Raw genomic sequence first — 16512 nt, forward strand, 5'->3', positions numbered from 1 at the left:
TTATGCTCTCTCTCTCTCTTAAATAAATAAAATCTTTAAAAAATTTAAAAACAAAAGAAAAGCAGTATTTTTTTGTCCCCCACCTAAGGGACTCCAAGTTAAATTTGAATTTCAGATAAGCAACAAATAATGTTTTAATATCATACTTCTTAAACTTAGTTATACTTATTCATTTATACTCAAACATTATTTACTGTTTACCTGAAGTTCAAATTTAACTTGGCATCTTACATTTTATCTAGCAGTCCTATCTCTACCCATGTTCTCTCATTTTAGATTTAAGAATTCATTAGAATTTTTTCGCTGCCACAGACTCAAAGCATTCTTTATTGGATTTTCCATTTTCTCCAAATAGTCAAAAATTAAGAAACACGACTTGCCATTTCCTTTTTTCTTCTAATTCAGCTGCACTTCCAAAGAAGCTCTTCTTTATCAGGAATTTTTTATACCTTAATCATTCTAAAAAACACTTTTTTTTCCTGAACCGTTCTGTGTTATTAATGCCTTATTTTTTGCAGAGGAATTTAGTGATTTCAATTTCAGAACTTCATAATATGCATGGGCAAGGGAATACTTTTGGCCTGTTCATCCTGCCATATATTTGTGTCTGTTCCATGATTTATGCCAAATAATTCTGTTGGGATCTTAATTATCCACTCTCTACCAAATGAATCACATAACAAAAGCCTGCATTTATGAAAATACATGTCCAGAACAGTGTAAAGCCTTCCAAATTATTTGAGGTACAGGTTTCCTGATAAAAAGAAATGCCTTCATTATTTCAGGTAAACAGTTAAATATAGGTCACATTTAATAGTGCATTTGATTTGTTTATTTTTTCCTCAGCTAGTTCTTTTTGACTAATACTGCTTATGAGTATTAGCTATAGTAGTATAGTATTAGTATAACTGGTGTATTTTTCAATAGTAGATTTAGTCTATTTATCAGCATGTATTTATTAATAACTGAGTGATCCACTGGTATTAAGGTATTCTAGGTGATGGGTAGATTGACGATTTAATTATTTGCTCAATCTAAAACAAGTTTATTTAGAGCATCCTTTTAGAGAATTGGGGAAAAAAACTCATCAAATCCATGATTTCTTAGCCATGCTTTTAAAAACTCGATTGAATAATGTTACATTTGCTTTTAATGCTCTTCAGTGTATTTTTTCCCTAAATTAATCAAATAGGAATAATATAATTACATATTTGCTTTAGTAGTACTGCCTCTTTAGCTAAATGATATGGTTTTATAAACTGAATTCTATCTGGAGGCTCTTAACGTTGTCATCCTCGAATAAATGTGAATATGCCTCACACTTAAAATATTATCCACAAAGAAAATCTTTGGAATTTTATATTTTGCTTATTAAGTTTAAATAAAGCACTCTGTAGCCATTATCATTTCAATTATCATCATTATTAGTAATCGAGCATTCAAAACTTTCCAGTGGGTTATATATATATATATATATATATATATATATATATATATATATGTGATATGTGAACATATCACACTCCCGTAATGCCACTAATAATTACTTATAATGTTTTTTGCTTCAGTTAATCTTTTGTTGTTTTTTCCCCTCACTTTTAGACCACAGCAATGAAAAAAATAATGTATTACAATATGCGTATAAAAACTGTTCAGAGGCATCTTAATGAAGACCTTGAAAAACTGAATGATCGAAAATGCAAATTACAGAAGTTGCCAGAAGAACAAATAAAATTATTTAGCTTTGTGAAAAAAAATGTAAGATTTAATATTGTAAAATTTCAGTGGCCATATCTTAAGAAAACTGGCAAAAAGACAGCATTATCTTTTAAATTATATATATAGTATATATATATAAATTTTTTTTATTAATACTTCCAGGTTTGCCCCCAAACTTTTGATTCCATTTGCTTGACTAAGCTTCATTGTGTGCTTAGAAGTCTGCAACCATAAAAAGGTACAGGCTTATTAATTTATAAACATTTTAAAAAGCTGTGTAATCCAATATGAATCCAAAAGTTACAGAGATCTTTTGAAGTTATTTCAGCTGCATTTTTGTTAGACACCTTCAGGCTGTGCTCAAAATTCATTTTTTTGCCTAAAGTGCTAAAATATTCCTTTACTAATACTATTAAGGTATTAAGACAGGGTGGGAACTTTAAATCAAGCTATACTTTGGTAGTTATGTTTGTTTTTTTTACTTGGAGTAAATTGTATTTCCTTTACCAAAAGTAGTCTCTGAAAAATTAAGGATTATTAACCTCAAAATAGAACTTTGTACATATTAGAACTTACTGTATTTTTTTAAAGGCAAGAAAATATAATCATTCAACAAATGGTATTAAAAAAATAAACTATTTGGGAATAGGGGAATTGTATTCTTAGTTTACACTTTACCAAAAATAAATGCCAGTGGGGAAAAAAGAACTAAATGTAAAAATTTTAAAAACCTGAAAAAACTGAAGAATATATAGATGAATATGTTTACCTGATCTCAGCCTACCAAATAAAAGAAATATTAGAAGTGACAAAAGAACAGAATGTAGATTCAACTACAAAAAAATAAAAGTAAAATGCTTTGGTACTTAAAAAGCATCATTAATAAAAGTAAACAATAAATGACAGTGTGAAAAATGTCTTCAACAAACATCCTGGACAGATGTGATATCCCTAGTATAAACAGTCATAAATAAAACAAAAATCAAATATTGAAATAGAAAACCAAGCAAAGCACATAAACTTCTATTTTACAAAAGAAGAAATAAAGAATGACTAATAAACATTTGAAAGAAGAGCTCAACTTAATTATGAGTTTCCAAATGTGAATTAAGGTAACAAACAACCATTTTTGCCTATAAAATTGTCAAAGTATAACACATGATAGTGCTCAGGCTGGTAAAGAGTGTGACACTACTATACCACCGATGGAATGTAATTTGGGTCATACGTAGTCACAGCCTGAAAATGCCTGTAGCCTCAGACCCAGTAAATCTACGTGTACTCTGTTCTAAGGATTTGGATAAATATTTACATACATAAGCTATTTATCACTGTACTATTAATAACAACAAAAAATTGGACACTTACCTAAATGTTTAACCAGAGAGGAAGAATTATTCATTCTTAAGATAGAATAGTATACTACCATTAAAACCCAAGTCTTTTAAATATATTTAATATTTATAAATACATTATCATTAATTATATTAATAGATAATATAAGTCATAATATATATTTCTAAAATAAACAGGTTTTAATTAATAATATAATAGAAAGTTATCCTCAGAGTAAAACATTAACAAAATTTATTTTTGAATAAAAGATGAACCAGTATATGGAAATCATTTTATATCTATTTTTATGTGGAGATGAACGTATTAAGTAAAACCTGCAAATGTGAAAAATAATACCTCTAGATAAGATAAACTAGTAGCCATTTTTATAAATATGCTTAATTTGTTTTTTAACAGCTGGATATAGCCATTATAGAGGGGGAGGACAGATACTTTGTAAATTTCTATATATATACACCTCTCCAGGTATAGTACAATTTATCTTGAAATCCTGCAAGGCAGGGATTAAGGCAAGGCAAATGAGGCACTTACTGTGGGCCCAAAATCTGAGTGCTAAAAACCTCAGTAACTACAATAAATCATACCTAGTACAGTATTTTTTCGAAATGCAGATGAATGCCGACAAAGCCCATTATGAACAAGAAAAAACAAAATATCAAAATTTTAAATAAAGACATTGCTGTGCTGAGCCATATATAGGAGACTGTGGCAAAAGGAAAAATATGCATCCCTATATACATATTTTGTATATTTGCTGTGGTTGATTTTTTCCCCAGAATACCAAAGTACTTGAAAAAATATTGAAAAATTGAAAGGTAGGTGACAGAAGTCACATTAATTTGAAGTTTAGATATTTTATTTATACCAAAACCAATATTTGTTATAATTTTACTTTGGCTTTAATAGAAGCAAACTCATCACTTAATATTTAAAAATCCATTTCTTTGCTTTTCTCATTGTCAGTTAAAAAAGCTGCCACATTTGAAGTAGTTAAGACTGTCCTTTGGTCAAGAGAAATTGGCTGACTAAACTTGTACCAAAGTTGTAATCACATGTTTAGCATGTTTTTATGAAGTTTGGCCTATTTATTATCTAGATTTTTATTTTGTTAATTTAAATTAACTATATATTTAATAATTCCACTAAAAATTTTTGCTCTCTGGCACACTGATTTCAACAGCTGGAACGGGAACTTGCTGAACTCAAGGGATCTGGCAAAGGGCACAATGATAGATCCAGTAACAACAAAGTAACTGAACTTGAAAAATCAAAGAACTGTGAAACTATCACAGAAGAACCAAATCTTCAACAGAAGATACTGACCAAACTAAATGCCTTGAATGAAAGGGTAACATTCTGGAACAAAAAACTAGATGAGTATGTTTTATGAATTGTCTAGGTGTTCAAACTCAAAACATGAGAGAATAGAACGTTCTAGGCTATCAGTTGAGCTCAGTTCCTTTCTTCATGAGTGGAAAGAATTATATTATGAAGTAAAACATGGAATGTGTTTCTAGTCCAGTTCCCAGTAGAGCTAGACATCATTGGTTCAAAGCTGACATATGTAGTTTTTTCCAGAGGCAATACTTAGGCACAGTGAATTTCCCCCTACTGGCTTCCTGTCACATCACTGCTCTAGTGAATGCAAACTAAAAAAAGAGCTGCTACTGATGCAGAAAACTCACCACATAGATCTGACTGAGCAAAGCATATACACAGTTGTCTGGAATCATGTAGAAACAAACTCTGGTTGAGTATCAACTAGAAATATAAAGCAAGAAGACTTAGTAAGTACTGTAAATTTTTTATTTACTAGGGCACTAAATGGATAAGTTAGTTTGCCCTGTAAATACTACTCGTTGGTTAAGCGACTGCCTTCGGCTCAGGTCATGATCCTGGAGTCCTGGGATCGAGTCCTGCATCGGACTCCCTGCTCAGCAGGGAGTCTGCTTCTCCCTCTGACCCTCCCCCCTCTCATGTGCTCTCTCTCTCTCTCTCTCATTCTCGCTCTCTCAAATGAATAAATAAAATCTTTAAAAAAATAATAAGTAACATTTATTGGGTTCTCTGGGCCAAATTCTTTGCTAAGAGCTTTACAAGTATTTTGCATATAATCCTCAAAAAAGCTTTTTCAGGTGTGGTACTATTAATATTGCCATTTTACTAAGAAACTACAGCATAAAAAGATCTGAGAGTCATAAGCGGTGGAGCCAGGTTAGCCTTCTAACCTTCACATATTCTGAAGTTAACATAATTTGAAGTGATTTTAATTGCCAGAAATAGAGTATCTTTTCCTTGGTTTAACTGTTAACACCAGGCTTTCTTTATCCTTTGAAAGAAGCCTATATTTTCAGATCAGCTATAAAAAAATTAATTTTAATGTGATTTTTAAGTGTTTCTAATGGCTTTTTTTTTTTCTTAAATAGAATTGAAGCAATTTATCGTGTTGAAGTAAAGCAAAAGAAGAAAAGTCATGGATTATTGATCCCATTTTTGTTAATTGAGTTGGAGACTGTGGGAAATATCCACTTTGAAGAAGGCACTCGATCTGATGACTGGTAAATCTATCTGAAATTTAGTTACAGCTTTAAAAATAATTTTAGGTGCTTAAGATCATCAACCAAAATATCAACTTATAAAATCTTAAGATGTCTAATTTTCAAAACACTTCTCATATAGAATATTCATCCACTGTAAATTGGCCATTACCTCTTTTGCCACCAATACATTTTCTGTTGCCAGAATACAATTTTCAAAAGTTTATGGCCAAGTATTAATTTTATGTATGTTTATACTGTTCATTTCTGGACTGGACGTAGGCCTGGATTCTGAATACTATATGAGAAGCTAGAATAGAGAAGGAATGCAGAAGCAGGATTGGCCACAGCAGGTTGCAGACACTGGAGGAGGCTCCCTAGCAAACTTCCTGGGGGTCTATAGTCAAAGTCAAACCAGTTATCTATAGCCAGCTAGGGTCAGGGTGCACAAACCAGTTATCTATAGCCAACTAGGGTCAGGGTGCACAGGTCCTAGCTAGCTATAGATAACTGAGTTAAAATAAGGCATACACTTAAAATCCAGGAATTTGGGTGGAAAGCCCATTTAGATAAAAATGGAGAGAGCCACCAGAAACAGAAGAAGCAGGAAACGGGCATATACACTTCAAAATTGAAGCCTACTGGTACAAACCAGAAAGTGGTTGTGTTGCTTCAACTCGAGGGTACAACCAAAGAAATGATTTTAAAGAACGGAAAGAAGGAAGGGAGGTGGGAGTGAAGGAAGGAAGAGGAGAAGGGAGGAAGGAAGGACAAAGAAGGCAAGAAACAAAGGAAGGTGGGAAGAAGGGAAAGAAGTTTGCAGCAGAAAAATACCACTAATTTTAACTTTCACACTTCTGCAGTCATTTTCTCAAAATTGGGGAGCCCACGAACAAGCCAAAGATTGCCATAGAATCCCAGAATATGCTGCAAATTTGGGTGTGTGGAAACCAGGAAACACATAAAGCTATAGAATGGACTTGGTATATCATCCCAGAGGATTTTGCTCACAGTCAATGTTGAAACAAACATTGACTTTTATGGAATAAAATGGAAACATTGCAGTAACATTTTATAAAGCAAAATATATGATTGTTATGGATTACTTTAAAACAAGCCCCCTGATTTATATTTTACGTAGCTCTTAACCTCTGTGAGTAAAATCTCAAGGGCCTTGGGGGTACATTGGTGGAAAAGTCTGAGAAGTTCTGCCCAAGTAAGAAAGAGACCTTTTAAAATACTTTTTTTTTGTATCAGTGCATCCATTTGCCAAGCAGTTACCACTGTTTGCTTAACCACAATACCTGATTTTTATGTACAAAGATATAAAAGGTATTCATCCCAGTTCCCATATAAACAAAGGCCTTGATTTTTCAAGTGCAAAAACTGAATGGTGTCTGTCTGCTGGGTGCATGAATAATTTTTTAGTCTTTTGTTTATATTCACTCAACCTAAATAGATTTGTTTATTATTATTTGTTTCTTTTTAACTTATTGCAGAGGAGGCTTTTTACAAAACAAGTAGATTATAGAGAAAAAAACATAAAAACAAAATGACTTAAAAGCCATTTAGGTAACTTTGTCAGCCTGATAGTAAATGAGCTTTGATAGATTTTTTTAAAAGATTTTTTTATTTATTTATATGAGAGAGAGAGAGCATGAGCAGGGGGAAGGGAGAAGGAGGGGCAAAGGGAGAGGGAGGGAGAGAGAAGGAGGCTGAGTGAGGAGCCCACATAGGGCTTGATCCCAGGGCCCCGTCAGGCTTGATCCTGGGACTGGTCAGGCTTGATCCTGGGACTGCGAGATCAGGACCTGAGCCTAAGTCAGACGCTTAACCAGCTGAGCCACCCAGGCACCCCAGCTTTGATGGATAATCAAATCTGATAAATTTGATCAAATCAAATTTGGTAATTATTAGCAATTGTTTGCTTGGTTTTAATGAGAATAACCTTGATCCATTTTAAGAAGAAAATCAAATATATATTGGCAGAATTTGAAAGATTGTTTTTTACTTTTAGTGTACCGCAAGTTTGGCCACCTTGGCTGTGATTTTTTTATGGATGTTAAGAAATAACTACTGGGGTGCCTGGCTGGCTCTGTTGGAAGAGCATGCAACTCTTGATCTAGGGTTTATGAGTTCCAGCCCCACACTGGGTGTAGAGATTACTTTAAAAAAAAAGGAAAAAACCACTAACGTGCTTTAAATTGCTCTATGTGCTACATGTCTAGTTATTTTATTTAAACACTGGCTTCTCTTTTATTAATACTTTTAAAGCCAGTGATTTAGGATTTAAATAAAAAGTACTGGAGTATGATACATGACATGTATCATATGATCTCACTGATATGAGGAATTTTTTTTAAGATTTTATTTATTTATTTGACAGATAGAGACATAGTGAGAGAGGGAACACAAGCAGGGGGAGTGGGAGAGGGAGAAGCAGGTTCCCTGTTGAGCAGGGAGCCCGATGCGGGGCTCGATCCCAGGACTCTGGGATCATGACCTGAGCCGAAGGCAGACGCCTAACGACTGAGCCACCCAGGCGCCCCTGATATGAGGAATTCTTAATCTCAGGAAACAAACTGAGGGCTGCTGGAGTGGTGGGGGGGTGGGAGGGATGGGGTGGCTGGGTGATAGACATTGGGGAGGGTATGTGCTATGGTGAGTGCTGTGAATTGTGTAGACTGATGAATCACAGACCTGTACCTCTGAAACAAATAATACATTATATGTTAAAAAAAAAAAAAAAGAAGAAGATACTAGGAAGGGAAAAATGAAGGGGGGGAGTCAGAGGGGGAGACGAACCATGAGAGACTATGGACTCTGAGAAACAAACTGAGGGTTCTAGAGGGGAGGGGGTGGGGAGATGGGTTAGCCTGGTGATGGGTATTAAAGAGGGCACGTACTGAATGGAGCACTGGGTGTTATACGCAAACAATGAATCATGGAACACTACATCAAAAACTAATGATGTAATGTATGGTGATTAACATAACGTAATAAAATTTGAAAAAAAAGTACTGGAGTAGAGCCAGAACCCAAATACAAAGATTTTCTGTCAAAACAGCCTTTATTTATTTCTTTAGCAAAAGAGCATTGCAGATTTCTAATTATGTATCATTTGATATGTCTTAGCTTCATTTATTTTATGAAATAAAAGGACTATCTTTTTCAGTTTAAAGAAGACCTTGTTTTATGGAGACTTCCTTGTTGAGTAGATTTTTGGCACTGTAGCATTATCATTACAGATTCATATTATCATACTATCTATCTATGTATTACCAGTTGAGCTAGCCATTGACAGCAGACAACTTTGGTCAAGTCAGGATTCACTCCAAAGCATAAAACATAGTCCTTGTGCTTGAGAAACTTTGAACCTAGTTATAGATTAAGGGCATTTACAATTTAAAGAAATAAATTCAAAGCATCACAAAACAGTATATAAGTGACTATAAGTTCCTTGGGGACAGCTAAAATGTTTCATGTACCTCATAAGTCATAAAAACTAGCATGGGGCTGGCTGGATTCGTAACTCCATAAATACAGTTTGATGTTTCCGAATCACTTAATAGATACTCACTTTAACAGTTTCACTGTTGTGTATGTAATGACTTTCAGTAATCTAACTCTTATATATAAAGATTTCATGCTTCCTGTACTATTTCAGGGAGTTACAGTAGCATAAACTTTTTGTTTTATACTGATAAGATATTGACATAAGTCAGCAAATAAGTTGACAGTATTTATTAAACCCTTTTTTAGGATTTTGAAGTACATTTTAATAGGTTTTATTGAGCTCCAGCCATTTAAAAAATGTGCATTCTACATTTGCTAAATGAGTACGTCATTTGGATATTATTGAATGATCGTAGGCATCTCTCTTTGTAACTCAATCTCAGTCAATGATGTATATCACCACTGGGGATGCTCACACATGCCAGTACCACTGAATGAGTGATGGTACCCAATGAAATGATGGGCCCTCACTCTCCTAGCCTCTACTATACTTGATGCTGCTAACCATTCCTTCTCTGTAACTTCGCCTCTCTTGTTTGTTTTTTTTTTAAGATTTTATTTATTTATTTGAGAGAGAGAGAGAGAGAACACAAGCAGGGTTGGGGGGAGGGGGAGGGACAGAAGGAGAAGCAGACTCCCCGCTGAGCAGGGAGCCTGATGTGAGGCTCCATCCCAGGACCCTGAGATCATGACCTGAGCTGAAGGCAGACACTTAACCGACTGAGCCACCCGGGTGCCCCTCACCTCTCTTGTTGTTTATACCTAGACATTTTCTATTTCCTTTTTATATTCTCTTGCCAGTCTCTTGTATTCCTGAACTTTTAAAAACTACTTACAGTTACAGTCTTTCTCCTTTACTCTATTCCTGTTAGATGTTTCTATCTGGTTGTCCAACTGGTAAGGCAAACTCAACACATTCAAAAGAGAACTCATCTGTGAAGTAATAAAATATACAGCAAGGTTAGAGTCAGAAAACCTAGGTCAGACTCTATCTACATAATCTTGAATCAGTCATTTAACCCATTTGAACCTCATCTATAAAAATGAAAAAAATGAAAATGTACCACAAAAGATTACTGCTAGGATTAGACAAAATAGTGTAAAAATACTTAGTTCTTAATCTTTATGTTTTTGTTTTCCTCTTCCTACCTACAAACCACGCCTTTCTACTGACTCCTCCATTCCTGTTTGTGGCACTACCATCCTACCAGTCATGCAGACTCAATAAACATTGAAGCCATTCTTGACTCCATTCTCTCCCTCAGTCTCCACATCCAATCAGGCCAAGACCCTCCATGATGTCTCTTGCATTCATTCTCTCCTCTCCATTGTAACCCAAATCACCTGCACACAGGGCCTCAGAACCTTCTTCTTAGACTATGCTACAACATCTAGCACAGTGTCTGGTTGTAGTAGGCACTTGGTATTTGCTAATCAATCTGTAAAGATAACTAAATGATTTCCTATGTGGTCCCTGCTGGCACACTTCCTACACAGAGAGCACTGTTTAAAACAAAACAAAAGCCTTTTATAGCAACCTGTTAACTTCCAAATTATATTCAAACTCTTCACCCCAATATTCAGTGGCCTTCACTGTATGGTCTCTGAACTAGCCTAACTCCTTTTCAAACCCCTCCAGAGTCAGCCAAACTGTGTGTGCCTCACTGCTCTTGGGACATACCTGGTATACCACCACATGAGTGGCTTTGTCTATTCTGCTTCCTTTGCCAGAGTGCCTTGCATCCTTGCCCTCACTCTCTGTCACTGTCTGTCAAAACTTACTTTATCTTCCAGGCCAACATCAAGAGCCCCATCTTTTGTGAGGGATATTGTCATCATTTTTATTGGATTAGTCATTTTTCTTTTTGAATCTTCACAGCACTGAGTTGTAGCTCTTCTATCTTCTATTATAATTTTGCCTCTACGTGTCCTATTACTTTTCTGCTCCATTTGTTTATAAACTCAATGAAGATAGAGACTGCATTTGTATTCATCTTTGAATCTTTTCTGTTCCGTTCACTAGCTCAGCATCCATCCACTGAGTTTCTACTATGGGCCAGGTTCTATTCTAGGTGCTAGGGGTAAAAGGCATGGTTCCTGCTCTCATCCAGGCTGCAGTCTGGCGTGGGAGACTATGGTAATGAAACAGTATTCAGCTGTGGGATAATTGTCGCTATGGAGAAGAATGGCATTCAAACCAGAATGGGGATGTAGAAAAAGTTTTCTGGAAGTGGGGACACTTGGGAGGGAGATGCTTTGATCTGAATTTTGAAGGACAGATAGAAGTTGACTATACAAAGTATTAGGGAAAGGACTTCCCAGGCAGAGGAAACAGCATGCGAGCTGGTAGTTTGAATTTTGCCCTTAGATCTATGGGACTCTTTGAAGGAGAGGTATAGCAGATTTAGATATTACTTTATATAAATTCCTGTAGTCATTATTATTTCAGACTCAGACTACAATGCATGTATCTCAAGCCAGTAATGACACGCCCCCAGGGCATGTAGCATGTTACTAGCAATACTGTGAGAAGTATCATCCTCTGTGAGGACCTGATATTAGTGAAAGTCACAGTATTTCTCTGTCAGCATAGGTCTGGTTCTCCCTCCTCCCGCAGTATTCCAGCACTCTGTGAATGATGTCTTCTCATCCCCAGTGTGGCCAGGTTAATTGAATGAATTGCTTTACTTCTTTGATCTCAGGTAGCACAGAGCTGGTACCATATACTGAGATGGTAAACACTCTGGAGGAGCAGGCTTAGAGGCAGGTGATGAATTAAGTTTGGGAAGCCTATTCCATATGCAAGTGAATATACCAAGTAGGCAGTTGGATGTTCAATTCAGGGTATATCCACCTAAATTGGGTAGAGATAAAGTCTGGGAATAAAATGTTGGAGTTTATTGGTGTATATATAAAATGTATTTTTTCTGTATATTGCCAAGGAACCGGATGAAATCACCTAGGGATAGTGTTCATGGAAACAAGAGGAGAATCAAAGACTAATTCCTGGTGCAATCCAACATTTAGAAACGTGTCAGAGGAAAAAGAACCAGCAAAGAAAACCATGAGAAAGCCTATAAGAAGAAAGCCAGAAGCATATAGTTTCATTGAAGCCAAAAAAGAAAGTGTTTCAGTAATGGAGGATTACTCAACCAACATATCTTTTAGTCAGAACACATATATAATAATTAATAAAACAACTCTTAATTTTATGTTTCAAAGTTTAGCATCTCTTTTATTGATTGAATAAGTATATCTACTTTGAAAACAGACATGGAACACTACATCAAAAACTAATGATGTAATGTATAGTGATTAACATAACATAATAAAATAAAATTAAAAAAAATGAAAACAGAGCTATAATATGACAATGTATCCTTAGCAAAAACATAAAATATGGGCTATAACGTTTTATCGTATGTAACTTTGTGTTCTTCAACATTTTAGGGACAATCTGTTATTTTCTTTGTATATATTCTGTCTTCCCATATAGGTTTAACTCCTGCTATGAATTAATTCTCTCACGTTTTTGTACATGGGACTTCAGAACATATGGAATTACAGGAGTGAAAGTAAAACGTGTCATCAAAGTCAACAACCGCATTCTGAGACTAAAATTTGAAGAGAAATTCCAAAAGTTTTTTGACAATGAAGATAATCATGATTCAGAGTAAGAAGTTAAATTCCATAAGGAACATTTTTATAGAAGTCTGATTTTATTTTGTAAAAGAGTCTTTCTTTTTTAAAAGTTTACAATACTAAAAATATTACCTTGTTAGTAAATATTTCCTTTTCATGCATCTCCCTTGATTATACCCACAATGGGGCTCTTTTTGAGACTGAGGGGGATTGGAGGCTTAATAATGACGCTGGAACATTCATTGTAAATGGGAAATATCCTGGGCAGGATATACGGTTGTCTTATCTATGGCTAAGCTTTTTTGGAATCAATTCTCAAAATTTTTTTTGTCTCAATTATTCTTAAGGAGCTATCGAAAGATGCTGGAATGTCTTTTTTATGTTTTTGATCCTGAAGTTACAGTGAAGAAAAAGCATCTGCTACAAATACTTGAGAAAGGATTCAAAGAAAGTGAAACAAACAAGGTAGTAGCATAAAATGTTGTTCAGAATAATGCTTTCTTCCTAATGAATAAAGCTCTGCCATTGGTTAGGCAGGGTTCAATTCTTAATCCTTTTTTTTTTTTTTAAGATTTTATTTGTTTATTTGACAGAGAGAGAAAGCACAAGTAGGCAGAGGCAGGCAGAGGCAGAGGGAGAAGCAGGCTCTCCGCTGAGCAGGGAGCCTGACTCAGGGCTTGATCCCTGGACCCTGGGATCATGACTTGAGCCAAACAAAGGCAGACACTTAACCGACTGAGCCACCCAGGCTCCCCAATTCTTAATCCTTTTATCCATATTTATAACAAACTGCTGTTTCATAGACAGCTTGGTGCTGGAAAGTATAGCATCTTCCTTCTTTGTATTATACCAGTGCAAGGCCATCAATTACTTTATCTGCCTGACTTTATCTTTCTAGGTATCCTATTTTTATGTTGTGAGCCTTTTATTGATGATCTTGAAATCTACTTCTCTAATCTGTTTTAAACTCTCTAATGTCCATCTTGAAAACACTCCCCATCTTGAAAAAAGAAATCCATTCAGTCAACATTGCTGGGCTTTCTAGCTATCATCCTGTTTCACTTTTTCTCTTTTACTGCCACCACTTCTTTATTCTCTACTTCATTGTCCTCACCTTGCCCCCTGGTCACTCTGAGCTCTAAAATATCCAATCATCCTTTCTTAGTCTTCCACCTTCCTGATAAGGCAGCTGTAACACACAGGTATAGAGCAGTGCCTCCTAACCCTTTTCACATCATGGCACACATGAAATGATAATGTTGCTGCATTTAAACCCTAGCTTTCCTACTCACCAACTATGTGCCTTTACCTCTCTGTGTCTGTTTCTTCCTATCTGAACGAAGGTAATAATAGTATCGATTCCACAGAGTTGTTGTTAGGATTCAGTGAGGTGTGCATTAAAGAGTTCTTGGATACTTGTACATCCATGTTAATAACACCATTATTCACAATAGCCAAAAAGTAAAAACAACCCAAAGGCCCATCATCAGACGAATGGATAAGCAAAATGTGGTATATCCATATTCAATGGAGTATTCGTCAGCAATAAAAAGGAATTAAATTCTGACACATGATACAACGTGGTTAAACCTTGAAAGCATTATGCTAAGTGAAAGAAGCCAAACACAAATGGACAAATATTGTATGATTCCACTTACATGAGGTACTTAGAATAGGCAAATTGGTAGAGACAGAAAGTAGGATAGAGGTTACCAGGAGGCTGGAGGGATAGGGAGTTACCGTTTCATGAGTACAGAGTTTCTATTTGGGATTATGAAAAGTTCAGGACATGAATAAGGGTGATGGTTGCACAACATTGTGAATATACTTAATGCCAATGAGTTATACCCTTAAAAATGATTAAAATGGTAGTTTTACCTTATGTATTTTTTTACCACAATCCAAAAAAGCGTTGCAGCCACTCAGTGGAGAACGGACTGGAGGGAGCAGGAGCAGAAGACAGGGGCAGTATACGGAGGACATAGCTCAGCAGCTCAAGCTAGAGGTGATGGTGGCTTCCGCAGGGTGGTGCGGCGAGAGTGCCTCACTGTACTCTCTGGAAGAGAAGTGAGAGGGAGGGGAGGAATAGAGGATTTTAAGGCAGAGAGTGCTCAGGATGTTTCCAGAGAACTACGAGCTATCAGGGGCACAAAGGGTGGCAGAAAGACGGGGCTAACCTTTGTGTGTTTCCTGCTCGCTGGACACTGTGCTAGTGCTTTATCTCCTGCACCTCCTTTAGGAGGTACAAAATCCCTAAGCCTTCTCCCAGCCGTCTGTCCCATACGGAAGCCACCACCCACAGATGTCTGCTGAACATCTGAAATGCGACTCGTCAGAATTGAGATGTGCTAAAAGTTTAAAATAAATACCAGTTTTGAAAGACTTAGTACAGAGAAAAAACTATAATTTCTTATATCGATTACATGTTGAAATGATAACATTTCAGATATATTACATTAAATAAGATGTATTATTAAAATTTACCCAAAAATTCTTGGACCAGTTCCTGGCACATAGGAAGTTTTTATGTAAAATTTACCATTATTATTTGAAACACCTGATACTATCGACTGCTCTTTCCTTTTTGAAACTCTCCTTTGGCATCCACGATATTACACTATTGTTATCATCCCTTTTTGCTGATTGTCCTGCCTTTGTTTTCTTTTTATTCCCCCCTTCCCTCTAAACATGAGAATACCACAAGATTAAGGTTCACTAATCTGCCCTTTTTTCTCCACACACTATCAGTTACTCTCGTTGTTAAAATCTTAGAAACGGGGGAACATAATTGGCTAGAAAAATCACTGTGTAGCACATAGATCCGATAAACTAGATTTTTATGCCATGATGTGCATGCAAGGAGTAAAGATAAATATTTATGTACTACATCATTTAAAAGATGGGATAAGACTAAAAACATGAGCTGCATAAGCAGTTTAGAAGACGAATTTGGTGGGTCCCTTGGTGGCTCAGTTGTTAAGGCTCTGCCTTCGGCTCAGGTCATGATCCCAGGGTCCTAGGATCGAGCCCCGCATCGGGCTCCCTACTCCGAGGGAAACCTGCTTCTCCCTCTCCCACTCCCCCTTCTTGTGTTCCATCTCTTGCTCTCTCTCTCTCTGTCAAATAAATAAATAAAATCTTTTTTTTTTTAAAAAAGACGAATTTGGCTTAGGTTGGCAGTGACTTTGTAAGGCAGAGGGCTGGAGGGCAGGGGGATGATAATATATTCTCTTTGATACCCAAGGACTTGGTCAATAGCCATGGAAAGTATCATTTATTCCATTTTGGCTTTCTCCAAAATGTACATCCTCAGCCTCCTGATCTCTGCTGTGAAACCCACAGCTGCCATTCCTACCTGGTTAATCTGCCTTGTCTCCTTATACAATATATCTAAAACCAGCCTTTAATCTTTTGCCCATAAGCACCTGTCTTCTTGTCTTTTTTCTACTAACAATGCTGTCATTCTCTCCACCGACCAGCTTCAAAGCCTTGAAATCATATCTGACCTCTCCCTCTTCCTTTATCCCTATAGCTAATCATTTACAATTTGTAGTGATTCTTCCTTGCATCACTTGCATTGTTCCTTTCCCTCACTGTTCCCATTGTCTGCCACCACTTAGAACATTCCAACACTTAGAACCTCCTGGGTGGCTCAGTCGGTTAAGTGTCCGGCTCTTGATCTCAGTTCAGGTCTTGATCGCAGGGTCATGAGTTCAAGCCCTGCATTGGGCTCCATGCTGGG

At 36.1% G+C, this 16512-nt stretch overlaps 1 protein-coding gene across 4 annotated transcripts in view; it reads left to right on the plus strand.

Annotated features, from left to right (window-relative positions):
• LRRC9 (leucine rich repeat containing 9) overlaps positions 1-16512 on the plus strand; it is a 107411-nt gene that overhangs the window by 21071 nt on the left and 69828 nt on the right. For all 4 annotated transcript variants that reach the window (XM_025869935.2, XM_073895293.1, XM_073895295.1 and 1 more), the window contains 5 exons: positions 1603-1758; positions 4256-4452; positions 5502-5633; positions 12625-12801; positions 13118-13235. In XM_025869935.2, coding sequence (XP_025725720.1) covers positions 1603-1758; positions 4256-4452; positions 5502-5633; positions 12625-12801; positions 13118-13235 — 780 coding nt within the window. The remainder of the gene's footprint in view (positions 1-1602; positions 1759-4255; positions 4453-5501; positions 5634-12624; positions 12802-13117; positions 13236-16512) is intronic.

Source organism: Callorhinus ursinus, unplaced genomic scaffold (assembly GCF_003265705.2).
Source record: "Callorhinus ursinus isolate GAN/ISIS: 27379988/994484 unplaced genomic scaffold, GSC_fseal_2.0 scaffold8, whole genome shotgun sequence".
Taxonomy (NCBI): Eukaryota; Metazoa; Chordata; class Mammalia; order Carnivora; family Otariidae; genus Callorhinus; species Callorhinus ursinus.